The sequence below is a fragment of the Bufo bufo genome, chromosome 4 (assembly GCF_905171765.1).
Source record: "Bufo bufo chromosome 4, aBufBuf1.1, whole genome shotgun sequence".
Classification (NCBI taxonomy): domain Eukaryota; kingdom Metazoa; phylum Chordata; class Amphibia; order Anura; family Bufonidae; genus Bufo; species Bufo bufo.
Genome location: NC_053392.1, coordinates 226,404,392 through 226,426,037, shown reverse-complemented (window position 1 = coordinate 226,426,037; position 21,646 = coordinate 226,404,392). Strand labels below are relative to the sequence as shown.

The 21,646-nt window shown below is 41.0% G+C and overlaps 1 protein-coding gene across 1 annotated transcript in view; it reads right to left on the bottom strand.

The window, feature by feature from the left end:
• Nucleotides 1-839: 839 nt before the first annotated feature.
• The window catches only part of LOC120997964 (probable cation-transporting ATPase 13A4), a 119,319-nt gene continuing 98,512 nt past the window's right edge, over nucleotides 840-21,646 (bottom strand). Inside the window, exons 26-30 of the mRNA XM_040428348.1 lie at nucleotides 16,166-16,337; nucleotides 13,694-13,902; nucleotides 12,899-12,987; nucleotides 8,287-8,367; nucleotides 840-1,270 (exon numbers count right to left, since the gene is read on the bottom strand). Of these exons, the coding sequence (XP_040284282.1) occupies nucleotides 1,049-1,270; nucleotides 8,287-8,367; nucleotides 12,899-12,987; nucleotides 13,694-13,902; nucleotides 16,166-16,337 (773 nt within the window). The 3' untranslated portion in view covers nucleotides 840-1,048. The remainder of the gene's footprint in view (nucleotides 1,271-8,286; nucleotides 8,368-12,898; nucleotides 12,988-13,693; nucleotides 13,903-16,165; nucleotides 16,338-21,646) is intronic.

The following is a 21,646-nucleotide window of genomic DNA, read 5'->3' as shown; positions in this document are numbered from 1 at the left end:
AAATTTTGGAGACCGATTTCTCCAATATACAATAAGTGTACTTATATACTGTAACTATGAAATAAATCAGTCTACTAGTCATAACTAGTGAGGAGCGAAGCGAGCTTCAGATGTTACATCCAAAGTCGCTTCGTTCAAATTATCGGAATAATATTGTACGGAGATCCGTCTCCGTACAGTATTAAAATGTATGAGCTCCAATGAGCCGAAGTTAGTTATTTGCGAAGTTGCCCAAAACTTTGATGAATAACTTTGGTAGTTGATTTTTACAGTGGAAAACCACTTGAAAACTTGGAACTGGCTTTGGTTCCGACTGGTATCTCGAACTGTGCCACTCTTCTGGTGAGCTGCATCTCTGGTACAATATGAATACCCATATCACAGGTCATGTACTAACCTGTATGCTGCTTATGTACATTACTCAACAAGTGTTATAGGCTTCATTTTATATCTATATTCTATTCAGACGTAACCTGGATATCCTAGTTTGCTGGATGAAAAACACACAAATCATCCAAAAAAATCTTGGTGAAAACTACTATAAACATTTTAGTGGCTTCCATTAATGGTTGTCACCCAGCATCTGTTATCTGTTCAGGATGCTGAAACAACAGGAGAAATGGATGAATGGAAGAGGGAAATTACTACAGTAAGTCAAAATATCGCTCAAAAACTTTAAAAGCCTTTATTCAGTGGTCGTAAAAATGCCTCTTTTATTACAAATTCAACATAGTTATCACATTCACTTGTACCACTACATATTTTACACTTTGATAATTTTGTAAAAATAAACACATTCTGAAAAAATACACACAAACAATAGTGTAGATTACATAGCACACAAACAATAGTGTAGATTACATAGCAGTACATGTTTTTCCACTTCTTGCTAGCTGCAGTATCTTTACATTCCATTTCCATCAGTGGGACACGATCCTAACAAGTTCTGTGTCAGTTTCTTCAGTACAATGTACAAAAAGTCGGGGAATGTATTGTAGATGAGCTATTTGTATTCAACTTGATGACACATCCCATGGATCTAATAAAGTTACTTGAGCATTTCATTGTGCTCATAGGCTGGATTGCTGTAGACTTCACTTTTTTCATTTGTTAGTCTGATGACAGGTTTTGTACAGTAGGTTCGGTTGATAGGTGGCCAGGTTTGATCCATCTCAATGGCTCTTATAATTGTTCTATATTTACTTCTTGATTTATAGTTTATAAATCTCTTCATGATGAGCCAAAGCTTTCTGTTCTCTATGATGAACTCCTATTATAAACACATAAAGAAATATTAAAAAAGAGTACATCATTAGAATATGCATGAAATTGGCTACATTGGACAATTTCTATTAAATATCAATCTGCTTATTCTATGCAATCATGTATTTCCAACTATCACGTTTAAAATAATAAAATTGGTTATGCGTATGTGTTTTTCTTTACATTGCCTCATGTCTCAAGATATCCCTAAATGAATGGTGCAAGATGACCGGTTTTTGTGTGACTCATCACACCTGACAAAGTAACTCAATAGGTATTTGTTTTCAAAGCTGGCCATTTTGCAGCACTCATCTTGGGATATCTCTGGAATAGGCCTCATGCACACGACCGTTGTTGTGTTCCGTGTCCATTGTTCCATTTGCCGTGATTTTCAGCGGACCCATTGACTTTCAATGGGTCCGTTGAAAACTCGGATAATGCACCGTTTGTCATCCGCGTCCGTGATCCGTGTTTCCAGTCCGTCAAAAAAATATAACCTGTCCTATTTTTTTCACGGACAACGGTTCGTGGACCCATTCAAGCCAATGGGTCCGTGAAAAAACACGGAGGCACACAAGATTGTCATCCGCGTCCGTTTTTTTCCTATCATTTGCAAGGCAAACTTGACTTAGATTTTTTTTTACTTTTCATGTCTGGTGATCCTCCAAAAATCAAGGAAGACACACGGAAACAAAAACGGAAACGGATAACGGAACAACGGAACAGCTTTTTGCGGACCGCAAAAAAATACTGTTGTGTGCATGAGGCCATAGAGAAAGGATTTAGTAAAGGTAAACATGTATGTATTTCCATTTACTGGTAGAAGTTTCTTAAATCCATGTTGACTAAGCAACATACATATATGGCACGGGAAAAAAGCTGTTACAAGGCTTAGAATTTTAGAAGCAATTCTTAAAATTTTTAAGAAAATCCCCCAAACCCACTTTTTAAGGACCAGTTCAGGTCTGAAATCACTTTGTGGGGCTTACATAGTGGAAACCCCCATAAATTACCACATTGTAGAAACCACACCCCTCAACATATTCAAAACTGATTTTACAAACTTTGTTAACCCTTTAGGTGTTCCACAAGAATTAATGGAAAATAGAGAGAAAATTTCAAAATTTCACTTTTTGGGCAGATTTTCCAATTTTATATTGTTTTTCCAGTTACAAATCAAAGGTTAACAGCCAAACAAAACTCAATATTTATAGCCCTGATTCTGTAGTTTACAGAAACACCCCATATGTGGTCGTAAACTGCTGTACGGGCACACGGCAGGGCGCAGAAGGAAAGGAATGCCATACGGTTTTTGGAAGGCAGATTTTGCTGGACTGGTTTTTTGACACCATGTCCCATTTGAAGCCCCCCTGATGCACCCCTAGAGCCTAGAGTCGAAACTCCAAAAAAGTGACCCCCTTTTAGAAACTACGGGATATGGTGGCAGTTTTGTTGGTACTATTTTAGGGTACATATGATTTTTGGTTGCTCTATATTACACTTTTTGTGAGGCAAGGTAGCAAGAAATAGCTGTTTTGGCACCGTTTTTATTTTTTATTTACAACATTCATCTGACAGGTTAGATCATGTGGTATTTTTATAGTGCAGTTTGTCACGGACGCGACAATACCAAATATGACTACTTTTTTGGTTGTTTGTTTCAGTTTTACATAACAAAGCATTTTTTTTTAAATGATTCTTTAGTGTCTCCACATTCTGAAAGCCATAGTTTTAATTAATTTTTTGAGCGACTGTCTTGTTTAGGGTCTAATTTTTTGTGGGATGAGATGACTGTTTGATTGACACGATTTTGGGGTGCATATGACTTTTTGATCGCTTGCTATTACACTTTTTGTGATGTAAGGTGACAAAAAATGGCTTTTTTTACACCGTTTTTATTTTTTTACGGTATTCATCTGAGGGGTTAGGTCATGTGATATTTTTATAGAGCAGGTTTTTATGGACGCGGCGATACCAAATATGACTACTTTTTTGGTTGTTTGTTTCAGTTTTACATAACAAAGCATTTTTTTTTTAAATGATTCTTTAGTGTCTCCACATTCTGAAAGCCATAGTTTTAATTAATTTTTTGAGCGACTGTCTTGTTTAGGGTCTAATTTTTTGTGGGATGAGATGACTGTTTGATTGACACAATTTTGGGGTGCATATGACTTTTTGATCGCTTTTATTTTATTTATGTAAGTTTTACACAATGATTTCATTTTTGAAACAAAAAAAAATCATGTTTTAGTGTCTCCATAGTCTGAGAGCCATAGTTTTTTCAGTTTTTGGGGCGATTATCTTTGGTAGGGTCTCATATTTTGTGGGATGAGGTGACGGTTAGATTGGTACTATTTTGGTTGGCATACGCCTTTTTGATCGCTTGTTGTTGTACTTTTAGTGATGTAAGGTGACAAAAAAATTGTTTATTTTGCACAGTTTTTATTTTTAGTTTTTTACCGTGTTCATCTGAGGGGTTAGGTCATGTGATATGTTTATAGAGCCGGTCAATACGTCTACTTTTCTTTTTTTCCAAGTTTTTACCAATTAATTTTTACTTTATTTGGGGGAAATGACGTGTTTTGTTTTTTTCCTTGAAACTTTTAATTTTTTTGGGGGCGAAAACTTTATTTCAACTTTTTTTTTCACTTTATTTTTTGTCCCACTTTGAGACTTCAATTCTTGGGGGTCTGATCCCCTTTACAATGCATTCCAATACTTCTATATCCGATGACACCGCCGACCGCCCGCCACAACGACCCGTAAACGCCGCAAATCGCAGGTCTGAATTGACCTGCGGTTTCCAGCGATCACCGATACGGGGGGGGGGGGTCGGTCACAGGAATTATTTCAGTAGGCACTCTGTTCCGATCACTGCCCGCCATGCGGCGGTGATCGGAAATACACATGATGTACCGGTACGTCATGTGTCCTTAAGTACCAGGGCATCATGACGTACCGGTACATCATGTGTCCCCAACAGGTTAATGACGAGGAGGCATGTGCCGAAAATATCTGATACATATAATAAAATCCATCTCCATAGTAGCCCTGTGCATACAAAACTACACTCACCTAAAGAATTATTAGGAACACCATACTAATACGGTGTTGGACCCTCTTTTGCCTTCAGAACTGCCTTAATTCTACGTGGCATTGATTCAACAAGGTGCTGATAGCATTCTTTAGAAATATTGGCCCATATTGATAGGATAGCATCTTGCAGTTGATGGAGATTTGAGGGATGCACATCCAGGTCACGAAGCTCCCGTTCTACCACATCCCAAAGATTCTCTATTGGGTTGAGATCTGGTGACTGTGGGGGCCATTTTAGTACAGTGAACTCATTGTCATGTTCAAGAAACCAATTTAAAATGATTCGAGCTTTGTGACATGGTGCATTATCCTGCTGGAAGTAGCCATCAGAGGATGGATACATGTTCTCATTCTGTTTACGCCAAATTCGGACTCTACCATTTGAATGTCTCAACAGAAATTGAGACTCATCAGACCAGGCAACATTTTTTCAGTCTTCTTCAACAGTCCAATTTTGGTGAGCTCGTGCAAATTGTAGCATCTTTTTCCTATTTGTAGTGGAGATGAGTGGTACCCGGTGGGGTCTTCTGCTGTTGTAGCCCATCCGCCTCAAGGTTGTGCGTGTTGTGGCTTCACAAATGCTTTGCTGCATACCTCGGTTGTAACGAGTGGTTATTACAGTCAACGTTGCTCTTCTATCAGCTTGAATCAGTTGGCCCATTCTCCTCTGACCTCTAGCATCCACAAGGCATTTTTGCCCACAGGACTGCCGCATACTGGATGTTTTTCCTTTTTCACACCATTGTTTGTAAACCCTAGAAATGGTTGTGCGTGAAAATCCCAGTAACTGAGCAGATTGTGAAATACTCAGACCGGCCCGTCTGGCACCAACAACCATGAATGGGTCCAGATTCAGTGCGGGTGCAATGCGTTCACCTCCCGCATTGCACCAGCGCGGAATACTCACCCGTGTGAACTCAGCCTAAGGCCACTTTCACACAAGCGTGACTGATTAGGTCCGGATACGTTCAGGGTGCGTTCAGTGAAACTCGCACTATTTTGCAAACAATTTCATCAGTTTTGTCTGCGATTGCGTTCAGTTGTTCAGGTTTTTCTGTGCAGATGCAATGCGTTTTGATGCGTTTTTCACGCGCGTGATAAAAAACTGAAGGTTTACAAACAACGTCTCTTAGCAACCATCAGTGAAAAATGCATCGCACCCGCACAATGCGTTTTTCACGCAGCCTCATTCACTTCTATGGAGCCAAGGCTGCGTGAAAAACGCAGAATATAGAACATGCTGCGATTTACACGCAAAGCAGAACTGATGCGTGAAAAAAAAAACACTCATGTACACAGACCTATTGAATTGAATGGGTCAGGATTCAGTGCGGGTGCAATGCGTTCACATCACGCATTGCACCCGTGTGGAAAACTCGCTCGTGTGAAAGGGGCCTAAGAGTTTTTTAGGCTTCTTTCACATGGAACTAGCGGTCAAATGACCAAATACTCCCTTTATGGGTCCTAGATAATGTATATGATTAAAACTACATATTTTATTATATTCTATTAAAACGTATAACATGGAATACAAAAATGGGTAAGATTAAAACTAGCCGGTGACATTTATTACTTCACTGATTATGGCAACAATCGGGTCAGTCAGTATTGATGACGCGCAGCCCATGGGGACCGTACATTGGAGGAAACTATCTGGAAGGTAGGAAAATTAAGCTACTTTACAGGGCAGTTAGTGGCTATTACCCAAACTCCCGTGACGAAGCCGCACACGCGGCAAAACATGCCGGGATGGGTAGAGTTTGCTGCTAATTTTTAGGCAGGGATTAGTTGTAGGGCACCAATTATAATTGAGAGGGTGAGCTTGTAGGGACAGTGCGATACATATGCAGCCAAGTGTGTGGGTTACAAACTGTGTGGATCGATACACTAATTGCTCCAGTGTATTCAGATGTACAGTATAGAGTGTGTGTGTGAGCATATAAAGCAGTGACAACTGCAGTAAATTCAGACTATCTGGCCTCGCCTCCAGAATCCTGCACTGTTGTCAACAGCAAAAATACATATATTTCACACTGTAAGACCAATTAGTGTGTAATAAAGAATAAGTATAATAAGGGATTGATATATGGAGACGATGACATAAGATAATAACAACAAACAACTTAACTCACAAAACAGTGTTTATTAACAACACAGTGGTGCAATATAAAGCACTGACCTGATTGCTGTCATAATCAGTGAAATAATAAATGTCCCCGGCTGGTCCCTGATAGTTTTAATCTTACACATTTTTCTTTTCTATGTTATACGTTTTAATAGAATATAATAAAAGATGCAGTTATAATCATATACAGTACAGACCAAAAGTTTGGACACACCTTCTCATTCAAAGAGTTTTCTTTATTTTCATGACTATGAAGGCATCAAAACTATGAATTAACACATGTGGAATTATATACATAACAAACAAGTGTGAAACAACTGAAAATATGTCATATTCTAGGTTCTTCAAAGTAACCACCTTTTGCTTTGATTACTGCTTTGCACACTCTTGGCATTCTCTTGATGAGCTTCAAGAGGTAGTCCCCTGAAATGGTCTTCCAACAGTCTTGAAGGAGTTCCCAGAGATGCTTAGCACTTGTTGGCCCTTTTGCCTTCACTCTGCGGTCCAGCTCACCCCAAACCATCTCGATTGGGTTCAGGTCCGGTGACTGTGGAGGCCAGGTCATCTGGCGCAGCACCCCATCACTCTCCTTCATGGTCAAATAGCCCTTACTTTCAAAGTTTTCCCAAATTTTAGGCTGACTGACTGACCTTCATTTCTTAAAGTAATGATGGCCACTCGTTTTTATTTACTTAGCTGCTTTTTTCTTGCCATAATACAAATTCTAACAGTCTATTCAGTAGGACTATCAGCTGTGTATCTACCTGACTTCTCCTCAACGCAACTGATGGTCCCAACCCCATTTATAAGGCAAGAAATCCCACTTATTAAACCTGACAGGGCACACCTGTGAAGTGAAAACCATTTCAGGGGACTACCTCTTGAAATCTCATCAAGAGAATGCCAAGAGTGTGCAAAGCAGTAATCAAAGCAAAAGGTGGCTACTTTGAAGAACCTAGAATATGACATATTTTCAGTTGTTTCACACTTGTTTGTTATGTATATAATTCCACATGTGTTAATTCATAGTTTTGATGCCTTCAGTGTGAATCTACAATTTTCATAGTCATGAAAATAAAGAAAACTCTTTGAATGAGAAGGTGTGTCCAAACTTTTGGTCTGTACTGTACATTAGCTAGGACCCCTAAAGGGAGTATTTGGTCATTTGACCGCTAGTTATTTTGTGAGTATTCATCCTGAGGGTCCCAGAAAGGGCTCAATTGTGTTTATTTTTCATTAGACCTCAGATCAGGCTAGCAATCAGACCCCCAATGTTAATAAGACCCCAATAAGACTTCAGATATGACCCACAATTAGAACTCAGCTCAGACCCCAATGTGATTGACCCCCAGTCAGACCTCAGATCAGCCCCCCAATGCCTCAGATCAACCCCCTACCTCAGATCAGCTCACAGCAAATAAAATGTAAACCCGACGCAGCCACCTCATAGCCGACAACAGAGGACCAGGAAGTGGTCAGTACACAGCCTTCACTGCTTCCTAGTCCTCCAATACTAATGAGCGCTCCCATAATGGAAGCGCTTATTAGTATTCGCCCCCAAAAGATGCAGTGACATTTTCCCCCACTTTGGGGGGGGGGGGAGAAGTGCGTCTTATGGGGTGAAAAATATGATACTATGTTCAACATGCCACATAAAATTTAGATATAAAAATAGATAGTAGAAATTAGATTTGCAATCCATCATAAAATTTGAGGCTTCAAAGCTGATTCATGTTAAACAGGTGAACAATTACTCCATGGAAATATAGTTACTAGATGTATTTCATGAAATAAAAGCTTACTTCAATTAAGACTGAGACAGCAACCGTGATAACCAGGGTGATAAAAATGTTGACTCTCCAAGACGTTGGTGTGCACACAATCTAGGAAGAAAAACACAACCATTTATTTGAGATTTGATTGGGATATACATTCAATTCTTAAATTTTCTGAAACTTCTGGAAGTTGGCAGTCAGATACCATGCGGTACATGATGGTGCCATTGTTTGCACCTTATCAAGCTTTCTACAGATTTCATCTTCCTAATTATGTACCATCTACGTGTATGTATTTTATGATGCAAAAATGCGTCAGCTAGATTTTTGTAATGAAACAACAAGTGGGACAATATTTGTGACGCACTCTAGCCAGTAAATTCTATTTAATTTCAGATTTAGATAGTGAGGGAGGCTAGCGTTATATAGCAATAGAGACAACAAGTATCTATAAAAATATGTAAAAAGTGGTGATGCTGGGCAATAAACAAGTGTAAATCCACAATATAGAAATTGGTGATGGTTTAATGGGCCTTTAATATGGCCTGATGCAAAATGATCCTTGTGATTATTCATCCCCCATTCACTTTGCATATTGTCAGCAGCAGATCCTCTGTTACAAAGGGCAGTGTTGCCAACAAATGGTGATTCTGGGTGCTGCATGAAACATGCAATTTTATGAATGTTCATTCCAAATACTCGGCCCAATCCTCATCCTGTAAGAGAGCCCTCACAGTGCTCTATTTGTCTAACTTTCAGGGGCAATTGCTATTGGATTTAAATATACAGCAGTGTGGTATAAAACATTTTTTAGGCAGCAGTTGAAAATCTTCAAGTTGGTCAACAAAATTCAGGGCACCAAATTGAAATGACACATTTTGAATAATTTACATAAAAGTAATACTATGAATAATAGAACCAGACTAGACTGGAACCTTAAAGGAAACCTGTCACCGGGACTTTGGGTATAGAGCTGAGGACATGGGCTGCTAGATGGCCGCTAGCACATGGGAATACCCAGTCCCCATAGCTCTGGGTGCTTTTATTGTGTAAAAAAAACGATTTGATACATATGCAAATGAACTTGAGATGAGTCCTGTATGTGAGATGAGTCAGGGACAGGACTCCTCTCAGGTTAATTTGCATATGTATCAAATCAGGTTTTTTACATAATAAAAGCACACAGAGCTATGGGGATTGGGTATTGCGGATGTGCTAGTGGCCGTCTAGCAACCCATGTCCTCAGCTCTATACACAAAATCCCGATGACAGGTTCCTTTTAAAGTGTACCTCTACTTATGTCTCTGTTAAAGTATAGAAGCTTTATAGGAAAAGCTTTTAGTGTTGCACAGCTGCTTAGGCTACAAGACCACCAGATCTCCCAACTGTGTCTCTCATTGGGAAATTTAGGGTATATTTTTCCTAAAGTCCTAAAAGAAGATAAATATAACCAAATCAAACAAATGTGTCAAAATATTAGACTCAGTAATTTATGTATTGAGGAAAATATGATCTAATATCACTTCCGTGAGTGGCAAAAATATGTGAACCTCTGCTTTCAGTGTCTGGTGTGACCCTCCTGCAGCAATAACAGCTCCTAAACATTTATGGTTATTCTAAGAAGAGAAAAAACATGGAATGCACATCCACAATCTCAACATTGATCTGCTGCCTCTCATCACAACCTAGATTGCTTTTCAGCATAATTACTAGCAGTGATGAGCGGCAGGGGCAATATTCGAATTTGCGATATTTCGCAAATATTTGGGCGAATATTCATCATATATTCGTGAATTTGCGAATTCGTGATCTCCAGTCATTATTTTCTAGATTGCAAAAATTGGCAATCGGAAAATTTGCGATAAAAATTTGCAATATGAAAATTTGCGATCAATACTTCTAAAGTCAAAGATATTGCAGTCTTCTCATTAGCCCACAAGCAAGAAGCAGTGAGGGATCATGGGTACTGATGAAATGACATCTAGAATATTTGCGATTACGAAGATATAGCACTATATTCTAGATATCCGTGAATTCTCGAAGTGCCAAAATTCACGATAAAAATTTGCAATTAGAATATTCGCGATCAACACTAATTACTAGTATACAATGCCATAGTACACTTAATGTGCATGAGGCCATTTGTATACATCTTGATCAAAGTGAATAAGCCCACCCACTACCTCCAGGTTGCCTCCCTCGATTGGCACCTACTTTAATTTGGCGCAGCATCATGTGGCAAGCACCGCAGCCAAAACACAGCACCCACAGTCAGAGAGACCCAGCAGCTTAACATTACCCCTGCCGTCAGACTGAGTTCCCTTGGCACTGGGCCCCACCAACCCATAGGGCACAGCATCAAAACCTCCAACCTATATGCATTTTGAATTAGCAGGAGACTGCATATAGGTTGAAGGCTACTTGGTGTCAGTTTAAGTTCTGAGACCACATGGACAGGCGAGCTCTAGACACCTGTTCACATGGTGCAGTACTGCGTGGTTGCTGCTGTGGCTTTGATGCTGTTCCTGTGGGTTGGTGGGGCCCAGTGCCAAGGGGGCTCAGTCTGACAGCATGGAGGCTGTTAGGCAGCTGGGTCTCGCACTCTGTTGGTGTTGTGTTTTGGCGGCCGTGGTTACCATGTGGTGCTGTGCCAAATTAGAGTAGGTCCCACTCAAAAGAGTAAACAGAAAAAAAAACAGTATAAGCACTCCTAACAAATTAGTCAGCAGTGTATAATACACTGCTGCTGTTCTCACAGTACAGGAATTAGCTCAAAAGAATATATACATGATAGCTAGGGCATGAAACACTAAACAAGCAAAATACACTTGTAAATTGTTCCAAAACATTACCTAAGTTCATACAGCCAGTTAGTGATTGAAAGCATATAACAAAAGTATCATGGCTCATGCATTTGCATGTGAGGACATAGGCACGCCGAAATGCGTGTCAGGGTGGCACCATCTCTGGCCGCACAGGTCAATGGGTAAGTCATGTTACTGGTTTTTTTATGCTTTTGATCAATTTCTGCTGGTAATTTTTTATTAACGACCAACTGAAATAAAAGGATTTTTAGCCCAAAAGGAGTAAAATGTCTTTAAGTATAACAGGTTGCTCCCTGACACCTGATTTTCATCCCATTAATTGAAAACACCTGACTAATTCCACCTACAAATTATCTGCTAGTCTTAAAGGTTCACATATCTTTGCCACTCACAGACATGTAATATTGGATACTTTTCATTAATAAATAAATGTCCAAGGCTAATATTTTTGACTCGCAAAACACTGTGGATTCTTTGCCTACAAAACCAGAAAATCTGCAGTTCTTGAATTTCCAGGTTGGCTACGAAGTTATATATGGATAGTATAAATGTTGTAAAGAGTAGGGGAAAATAAAGGCAAACACAATAATAGTATAATTCTATTAGTTTGCTCTTTATGGGTCATGGACACCTTAAAGATATCTGTAAAAATGTTTGGAAACAACAGAACACAGAAATTAAGAGCTTATTAATATATTTCTGGCCTACACATCATAATTACCTTCAGTGGGGTAAAAACAGTAGGAGTGGAACTGATGACAGAACTGAATTTATATTTACCCGTAGGAAAAGTTTAACACAGGCTATATATGAACTCATCTTAATCAGTATGCTATTAGCTTTAAACATGGGCCTTTGTAGCTACGTAAACATGTAATCACTATTGAGCTACTGGCTAAGACTAAGACTAAGTCTTACAGTCTAGTGTACTCTTACTTGCAGCCCCCCACATAGTTTGAGGGGCTGCTTGCTTGGTGCAGTAGAATCTACTGACATACTATTTTTGCAAATCTCTTTTTAGGGAAGTAAGAGAGAAAACATAACTCACAACTTTACATACACATTCATGCAAAAATATGCGTCAATTTTTGTAGACAAAACCAGTGGAGAATTATTAAACAATTCTCACATTTGCATGAAGAAAACACCTTTACGAATTATGTGAAAATGGGAAATTGTCAACAGATATAACAAAATATAGAGTCAAAAGGTCTGACTGCTAACCAAATGTATATAAGGTTTGAATACAAGCTATGAACATTCAGGCCACTGTAGGCCGATGTCAGTTGGTGGACAAGATGTAAGCATGGGGGTGGGGTGGAAAGATTGCATAAATTAGCTGGCCAGGCTAATTTAGAGTCTCATGGGAGGGGATTTGTGGTCCTCTAGGAATAGAAAAGGAGCCAGGGTTGTCAAGTGTTTGGGAATTTGTCATGTTTTTGAAATCCTAAAAGTTCCTCAATTCAACAACTGGGTGAGGGGTCCCTAATCCACTATATTATTTTAATTAGGACAAATATAAGATGCCTCACTTAGCGAGACTCCACTTCAGATTCTTAAATATGTCATGAAGATTTGTTTTACCAATATTACAAAGCATGAATATTGTCTGGTCATGTGAATGGAGATTACTGGGTTAGTTATTTTGCATTTAATAGATATTGTAAGTGATCTATTGAGATGACGCTTAGTCAGTAGAAATGCAGGCCATCGCAGGTAATCAAGAAATTGCATAATATACATGTATGGATGAATTTAAAAAAATTATTTTTCATTTGTCAAAATATTATCCGGAATTAGGAACGAATACTTACCTCCAATACATTGTATATACTCTGTATGTCAGCAAATAACAGGAAAATACAGATTCCCACCTGGGCCACCAATACAGCAGAAAATGCATCTGAAAAACAAAGTTTGTGAAATAGTGTTATGTGATTTCCATTCAATTGCATTTTTAAACTTAACATGGAGGAATTTATTGAGCCCCTGTAGGAGCCGTGGTAGAGGATGGGAGTGGTAGTGGCTCTGATGTAGGGTTGTTGTGTCATGGTGTCCTACCTCAGGTGGTCACTCCCTGGGGTCTGTTACTGAAGAATGAGGTCAGAGTTAAACGTAACGCGTAAAGTCCATTTTTCTAAGTGCAATGTAGAACTTGAGATATATGCAGCAGCAGGCTTTAGTGCAATTCTTCTCTGGCACCTGCTAGGCTATAAAATTGGGCTGGTTGGTGGCAATTCAACAATTGGTGATACTGGCGTGGTGGTCGTTGGGTGAAGGGTGGCTTAGCTGTATTCCTTGTATACTGTATAGTAGGTCACTGCTGTCTGGACTTTCAAGGCTTTACTTGAGGACAAAAACTAAGTATTTTCTCTATGGAGAAATCTGTAACAGGACCAGGAGCACAGCAAATTGCTTCCTCTCCACTCTGTAGCTCAGCAACTCTCCCTCCTAGTAGGAAAAAGAACCAGCTCACTCCTACTAAGAGGGAAGGTACAGGGTGGTTAACTCTCTTCCAGCCAACCTTTGCCAAAGTAAAACGTAATAGATAAGCATATACAATTTATATTACCCCTCTGCCAAAGTCTAGTCTACAGAAAGGTACTTACAGTTGGTATATATTGGCTGTCGAAAAGGCTTTCCTTTGGAGAAAACAAAAGCCACTATTATGCAATGGATAGTAGTCAGCGGCCACAAGGTTGTCGTCTCATAGCTTTTATGGCTCATATTCAGCTGAAAGCTTGAGGATGTATTTACATTCGTGTTGTAGTTCAGTGCACTGATATTCAGAAGACTAGCATTCCCGTAACTGCAAGTGCTGAAAATTATTATAAGGTTATTGTTTTAATATTCATGAGTAGTAAGTAGGGAGTAAAATTAGATGACTTGGCATTCATTTTGATATTTTACATCACTGTGCATATATTTCCCCTCTTGCTCTAAAAATTCATCTAATTATTCTTGAAAATCATCTATTATTCTTAACCTTTTTCATCTCTTGCTCCTGGAATTATCGGCTACTCTGTTTCCTGTATAAATAAGCACCTTCTTCTTAAAGGGGTTCTCTGGGCATTTTGTCTAATTACCATATGACACTAACCTGTGGAGTGAGGCTTTTGTACATAGCACTTACCCTCCCTCACCCCTCCAAAGCTGCTATCTCTGCTGCATTGGTCCGCTCCTGGTTCCCAACCGGATGTGACAACTTGTTTTCCTGTTGGACTGCATTGACTATAATGCAGCCAAACAGGAAAACAAATGGCCACATCTGATTGGGACCTGGTTGGAAGAACCCACAATGCGTGCTAGTACAGCTGAGATGGTAGTTTTGGGAGAACGAGCAAGGGTGTAACTTTTATCCCAGTATTAACTACAAGTTATAGGTATGTTTTCACCCTAATACAAAGTTATAGCAATGCTATGAAATCCTTGGTCTCACTATTACACTACAATAGCTTTTAGAGCTGCCAACAGGTAGAAAACCCTGTGCAGGGGGGCCAAGAAGCACGAGTGCCTCTTGGGCGACCATTTGGGGAACATTGCTTTAGGGAATCATGCAGAATGTAGTTCTGTGCAAGGGGTATGGCAGCTGTAGAAACGCCACATTTCACCACATGGTTCTTTCTATGGGAAAATATCTTCATAGTACAGCATCTGTTGGATTATTGTATTTTTTAAAGAATGCACCCAAAAAAAAAGTATATGTATATTCAGTATGGCCCCATAGACTGGTATGGATGCTATATTCCAATAACTCAGATTAGCGTCAGCTGTACCTGCAGATTTCGGTGGAACTGTCACACTAGCTAATGTGTATTTGATGTTCAGCCAACATTCATTCAGTGAATGTCTGGGGGAGAAATCAGGAATGTTGAAATTCAACAAGTTTGATCCTTTGTCCTCCCATCTGAGGTGTTTGACAGCAGCTTACCGGTATTTCCCTCTCCTCTTTGGGAACATAAGCACACTCTGAAGACCCAAGCATGAATGTGTGTGGTGGGGTCAGGAGGAATAACTGAACAGGCGTTCAGCCAACAGCTACTGAAGGTATAGGGCCATCTTTAGATGTTAGAGGGATTGTCTGAGATCAGCAAAACATGATCAAGGGTATTAGAATGAGCTGCAATTTCAGAAACAACCAATTGAAAAGAGCACAATTTCTGGAAAGTCATCAGAACCTTTTTATTACCCCAGACAACCCTTTAAATATTTAAGTAGAGAGAATATTTAGGATCTGGTTCATGATGATAACACATAAAGTAAAGATAAGGTTTTTCAAATTTCATGTTTAAAGGGAACCTGTCACCAGGATTTAGTGCATAGAGCTGGGGACATGGGCTGCTAGATGGCCGCTAGCACATCCGCAATACCCAGTCCCCACAGCTCTCCGCGCTTTTATTGTGTTAAAAAACAGTTTTGATCCATATGCAAATGAACCTGATATGAGTCCTGTATCCGGAGATGAGTCAAGCGGAAAGGAGCCCAGCACCGCCCCGCGTCCTCCGAATCTCCTCCTTGCTGGCTGATGTCACAGAGCTGGAGCGCCGGAATTTCGCGATGCGCGAGTTAGCGCATGCGCAGTGTCGGCATCATGTTCATTCCCTGTGCTGGCATCAGCACAGGGAACGAACTATGCATGCGCTAGCTCGTGCATCGCGAGATTTCGGCGCTCCAGCTCTGTGACGTCAGCCAGCAAGGAGGAGATTCGGAGGACTCGGGGCGGTGCTGGGCTCCTTTCCGCTTGACTCATCTCCGGATACAGGACTCATATCAGGTTCATTTGCATATGGATCAAAACTGTTTTTTAACACAATAAAAGCGCAGAGAGCTGTGGGGACTGGGTATTGCAGATGTGCTAGTGGCCATCTAGCAACCCATGTCCCCAGCTCTGTGCACAAAATCCTGGTGACAGGTTCCCTTTAACTAATTTACCCCAAAGGGTCATTTACATTTTTATTGCAATAAAAATATTAACTGACTACATATCAAAGTGAATGCCCTCATTTGTCTTTTATAACAAATATTGGGAAATCTTAGTATTTGATTTTGAGGTCTACAATATAAAACATAAAAATGCTTACGTGTCAGGGTTTTCTGTGTACCAAGGTTGCTGCTGGACAACAATGAAGCCATAGACTTGTATTACTATAGTGAAAAGGACATGCATCATAACGGACAACAAGAGAGGGGGTGACATGAGCTGGGCTGGAGGTCGATATGGAGCTAGTTTGGGGTACGCATGGTTTAGGCTCACTGGAAAAGAAGAGAAGGAAAATTCAAACACAACTTGATTAGTTTTTTAATTCCCAGGAACTGAACGTTACTGGCAGTGCACTTTAGACTACGAACATGCAGAATAAATGTGACTGCATAGCAGTGGGTGCTTGATGTAAATGAACGTGCAATAGTAAATTACAGCCTCACTATAGGATGCATCATAACACTGTATAATTACTAGTTAATTGTATTTTACAGTTTTAAATTTTTTACAGTTTTCAATTTTCAATCTTTGGTAAAAAGTACACAAAAAAAAATGTTATTTGTGGATTTTTATGTTTTTTGTGGCAGATAGGGCAGATTTGAATTTGCCAACTAATTATCATTCATACATTGTAAAACTAGGTTTGTATGCAGTCCTATGGTCAATTTGAGATATACTGTCATAGTAGATATGTTGCCCCATAGGGAAACATTTTCTTAGCTACATTGGCAAGTTCAACTTTTCTATATCTGAAAGTAGTAAAAGACTGTATAACATTATTTAATTTATTACTAGTGATGATCGAGCATGCTCGGCACATGGCTACGCAGCCAATAAACGTGCAGGTAAGTACTGTCCTCACTGTAATACCATAGCCATGTTGGCTGATGACATTACAGTGATTAGTTGGCTGGAACGCGTCATCGGGTTCTATATAGCAACCGATGACGCATGTTCGACTTATTCTTAGTCAGGGAGAGCTGTTCTGAGGAAGGAACATACAGTGTAGGGAGTGATTTAGGAATATTATTACCACCAAAACTTTTCAGAGACCCAAAAGTCCTTTTAAGGACTATTGTGTGTGGCAGCAGCAATCTATATTTTTAGCGCAACCTGTGCTAAATAGCTAAAATTTTACAGACCTAGAAGTCCTTGTAAGGACTGTTGTGTGCGGCAGCAATATCTATTTTTAGCGCATCCTGCGCTAAATAGCGTACAATAGTTAGGCCGCTGCAGACAGTGAGATTAGCTGCGCCACATCTCCAGTGTAAAGTGTGCGCATCCCAAAAAAATCTGTGACATCCAGTGTACTTTTTCCGTAGACGGTGTCCGCTGCAGACAGTGACATTAGCTGCGCCACATCTCTTGTGTAAAGTGTGTGCATCCCAAAAATATCTGTGACATGCAGTGTACTTTTTCCGTAGACGGTGTCTGCTGCTGACAGTGACATTAGCTGTGCCACATCTGCAGTGTAACGTGTGTGCTTAAAAAATGAATCTGTGACATACAGTGTACTTTTTTTCATAGATGGTGTCTGCTGCGGACAGTGACATTACCAGCGTCACATCTGCAGTGTAAAGCGTGCACTTCTAAAATGTATCTATGACATACAGTGTACTTTTTCCGTAGACGGTGTCCGCTGCAGACAGTGACATTAGCTGCGCCCACATCTCCTGTGTAAAATGTGCGCATCCAAAAAATATCTGACATCCAGTGTACTTTTTTCGCAGACTGTGTCCGCTCCGGACAGTAACATTAGCTGTGCCACATCTCCTGTGTAAAGTGTGCGCATCCCAAAAATATCTGTGACATACAGTGTACTTTTTTAATAGACGTGTCCGCTGCAGACAGTGACTGTCACAAAACTAGTGGAATACTGCTGGAATCCAATGGCAGGGACAAGGCCTAAACACAGGACCACCAGAGTCTTGAACAGGAGGTTGCAGGACTAAAGGATGAAGCAGAGCCAGACAGGCGGAGCCTTTACCGGTAGCAACAGTGCAGGACCAAAGGATGCAGTAGAGCCGATGTCAGAAGAGCAATGGGTCAGGGCAGGCGACACAGGAACGTAGTAAGGCAATCCGGGTCGGCAACAGGAGGTAACAAGATGTCACAGAGTAGCAGGGTAAACCGCAAGGAGGAGGAACAAACCAGAGAGCTAGTTCCAAGCAAGAGGACTGCGCAAGCAGAAGCTAAAACACAATACTCAAGCAATTAGTAACAGGCTTGAGAGGTTTAAATGTGAAACAATCCACCATCTTAACTGAGGGAGAACTTGAGGGCAAGACATTCTGAACTAAATAGACCTAGCAGGTCTAGAAGCAACGTGTACGCTTCTAAAATCTATCTGTGACATACATTGTACTTTTTTAATAGACGGTGCCCGCTTCTGACAGTGACATTACCAGCACTACATCTGCAGTGTAACGTGTGTGCTTCTAAAATCTATCTGTGACATACATTGTACTTTTTTAATAGACGGTGCCCGCTTCTGACAGTGACATTACCAGCACTACATCTGCAGTGTAACGTGTGTGCTTCTAAAATTTATCTGTGACATACAGTGTACTTTTTCAATAGACGGTGTCCGCTTCTGAGAGTGACATTACCAGCGCAACATCTGCAGTGTAAAGTGTGCGCTTCAAAAATGTATCTGTGACATCCAGTGTACTTTTTCCGTAGACGGTGTCTGCTGCGGACAGTGACATTACCAGCGCCATATCTGCAGTGTAACATGTTTGCTTCTATGATTTATCTGTGACATACAGTGTACTTTTTCAATAGACAGTGTCCGCTTCTGACATTATGAGGGGCACATCTCAAGTGTAACGTGTGCGGTTAAAAAATTAATGTGTGACATACAGTGTACTTTTTTGCGTAGACGCTGCGTACAGTGAAATTACCGGTGGTACCTCTCCTGTACAACATTTCCTCATCCCAAATACCTGTGACATTCCCTGTAATTTTTCATTAGCCACTGGTGATAGCATTGACATTATCTGCGGGATATCTCCTGTGTGACGTTTCCACATCCCAAATACCTTTTTGAATTTGTTTGCGCATACACGTCCAAATCCTACGCTACTGTACGTGTGACAGACTTTCAATTATATATAACATTTAATATGAAGAAGGCGAGCAGTAAGGGACGGAGCAGTGGCCGTGATGCTGATAGTGCACGCAGAGGACGAGCAAAACAGTGCAATACCAGAAGATCCTTGTTGAAAAATTGCTCTAAAGATTTCCACCTGACATCGCTGGCGGCAGAGTCCGTAGTTTCTTGGCCAACCGAGAAGGGGAGACAAGGGAAACACACAGCAGTTCCAACAGAGGCAGGGCAACACTCTCCAAAGCCTGGGACAGTTTCATGACACCCCGCCAGCACCCTTACCCTTATGCGCGGCCTAGTGTCATAAGGAGGGAAAAATTTTGGAAGATGGTGAAGGAGTACATAGCAGACCGGGTCAGCGTCCTCAATGATCCATCAGTGCCTTACAACTACTGGGTGTCCAAGCTGGACACGTGGCACGAACTGGCGCTCTACTCCTTGGAGGTGCTGGCCTGCCCTGCCACCAGCGTTTTGTCTGAGTGGGTATTTAGTGCTGCTGGTGGCATTATAACAGATAAGCGTATCCGCCTGTCAACTGAAAATGCTGACAGGTTGACTCTTATAAAAATGAACAAGGCCTGGATTGACCGTGACTTCTCGACTCCACCTGAGGAAAGCTGATGAACATAAAGGCACTTTAAATGTGTTGTTTATAATGTACTGAATACACTGTATTCCCATGCACCCCTTCCACCACAAACAAGGGTATATAGTTGAATCTTCCTTTTCTCATCCTCCTTCTCCTTGTCCATCATATAAACATGCTTATTCATCTCATATAATGCTCTCGCATATATGCCCTTCGCATATAATGTTTTACAGGGTCAGCTCAGCTGCAGGCCCTAGTATATTATTTTTTGTAGGGTCAGCTCACCAGCAGGCCCTCACCTACAATGTTTTCAGGGTCAGCTCATCAGCAGGTCCTCACCTACAATGTTTTCAGGGTCAGCTCATCAGCAGGCCCTCGCATATAATTTTTTAGAGGGTCAGCTCACCAGCAGGCCCACGCATATAATGTTTTACAGGGTCAGCTCAAAAGCAGGCCCTCACCTACAATGTTTTACAGGGTCAGCTCACCAGCAGGCCTTTGCATATAATTTTTTAGAGGTTCAGCTCACCAGCAGGCCCTTGCATATAATGTTTTACAGGGTCAGTTAACCAGTAGGCCTTCACCTATAATCTTTTACAGGGTCAGCTCACCTGAAGGCCCTCGCATATAATTTTTTAGAGGGTCAGCTCACCAGCAGGCCCTTACCTACAATGTTTTACAGGGTCAGCTCACCTGCAGGCCCTCGCATATAATTTTTTAGAGGGTCAGCTCACCAGCAGGCCCTTACCTACAATGTTTTACAGGGTCAGCTCACCTGAAGGCCCTTGCATATAATTTGTTTACAGGGTCAGCTCACCAGCAGGCCCTCGCATATCATTTTTTACAGGGTCAGTTCACCAGCAGGCCTTCACCTACAATCTTTTACAGGGTCATCTCACCTGCAGGCCCTCGCATATATTGTTTTAGAGGGTCAGCTCACCTGCAGGCCCTCGCATATAATTTTTTAGAGGGTCAGCTCACCAGCAGGCCCTCACCTACAAGTCCAGTCTCACAATCAAAGAGTCTGGTCAACACAATCCTCACCGCCGGGGGTCGCGTAACTAGTTATCACGGAGGAGTCTCATTCGTTATCGGAATTAACCAGATAAATCGCTCCACCAACTAAGAACGTCCATGCACCACCACCCACAGAATCGAGAAAGAGCTATCAATCTGTCAATCCTTTCCGTGTCCGGGCCGGGTGAGGTTTCCCGCAGGCTCCACTCCTAATGGTGCCCTTCCCTCTATTCCTTTAAGTTTCAGCTTTGCAACCATACTCCCCCCAGAACCCAAAGACTTTGGTTTCCCGGAAGCTGCTCGGAGGGTCATGGGAATAACGCAGCCGGATCGCCGGTCGTCGTCGTTTATGGTCGAAACTGCAACGCTATCTGATCGTCTTCGAACCTCCGACTTTTGTTTTTGATTAATGAAAACATTTTTGTTAAATGCTTTTCCTTTGGTTTGTCTTGCGCCTGTCCAAGAATTTCACCTGTAGCGTCGGAATACGTATGCCTCCGGCCGTCCCTCTTAATCATGGACCCAGTTCCGAAAACCAACAAAATAGAACCGGAGTCCTATTTCATTTTTCCTAGCTAAAGTATACAGGCGACCCAGCCTGCTTTGAACACTGTAAATTTTTTAAATGGTCATCTAAGCAGCAGGCACTCTCCCATAATTTTTTTTTAATGTTCATCTCAGCAGCAGGCCCTCAACTATAATGTTTTAGAGGGTCAGCTCAGCATCAGGCCCACGCATATAATTTTTTAGAGGGTCAGATCACCTGCAGGCCCTCGCATATAATGTTTTAGAGGGTCAGCTCACCAGCGGCCCTCACCTACAATCTTTTACAGGGTCAGCTAACCTGCAGGCCCTCACCTAATTAT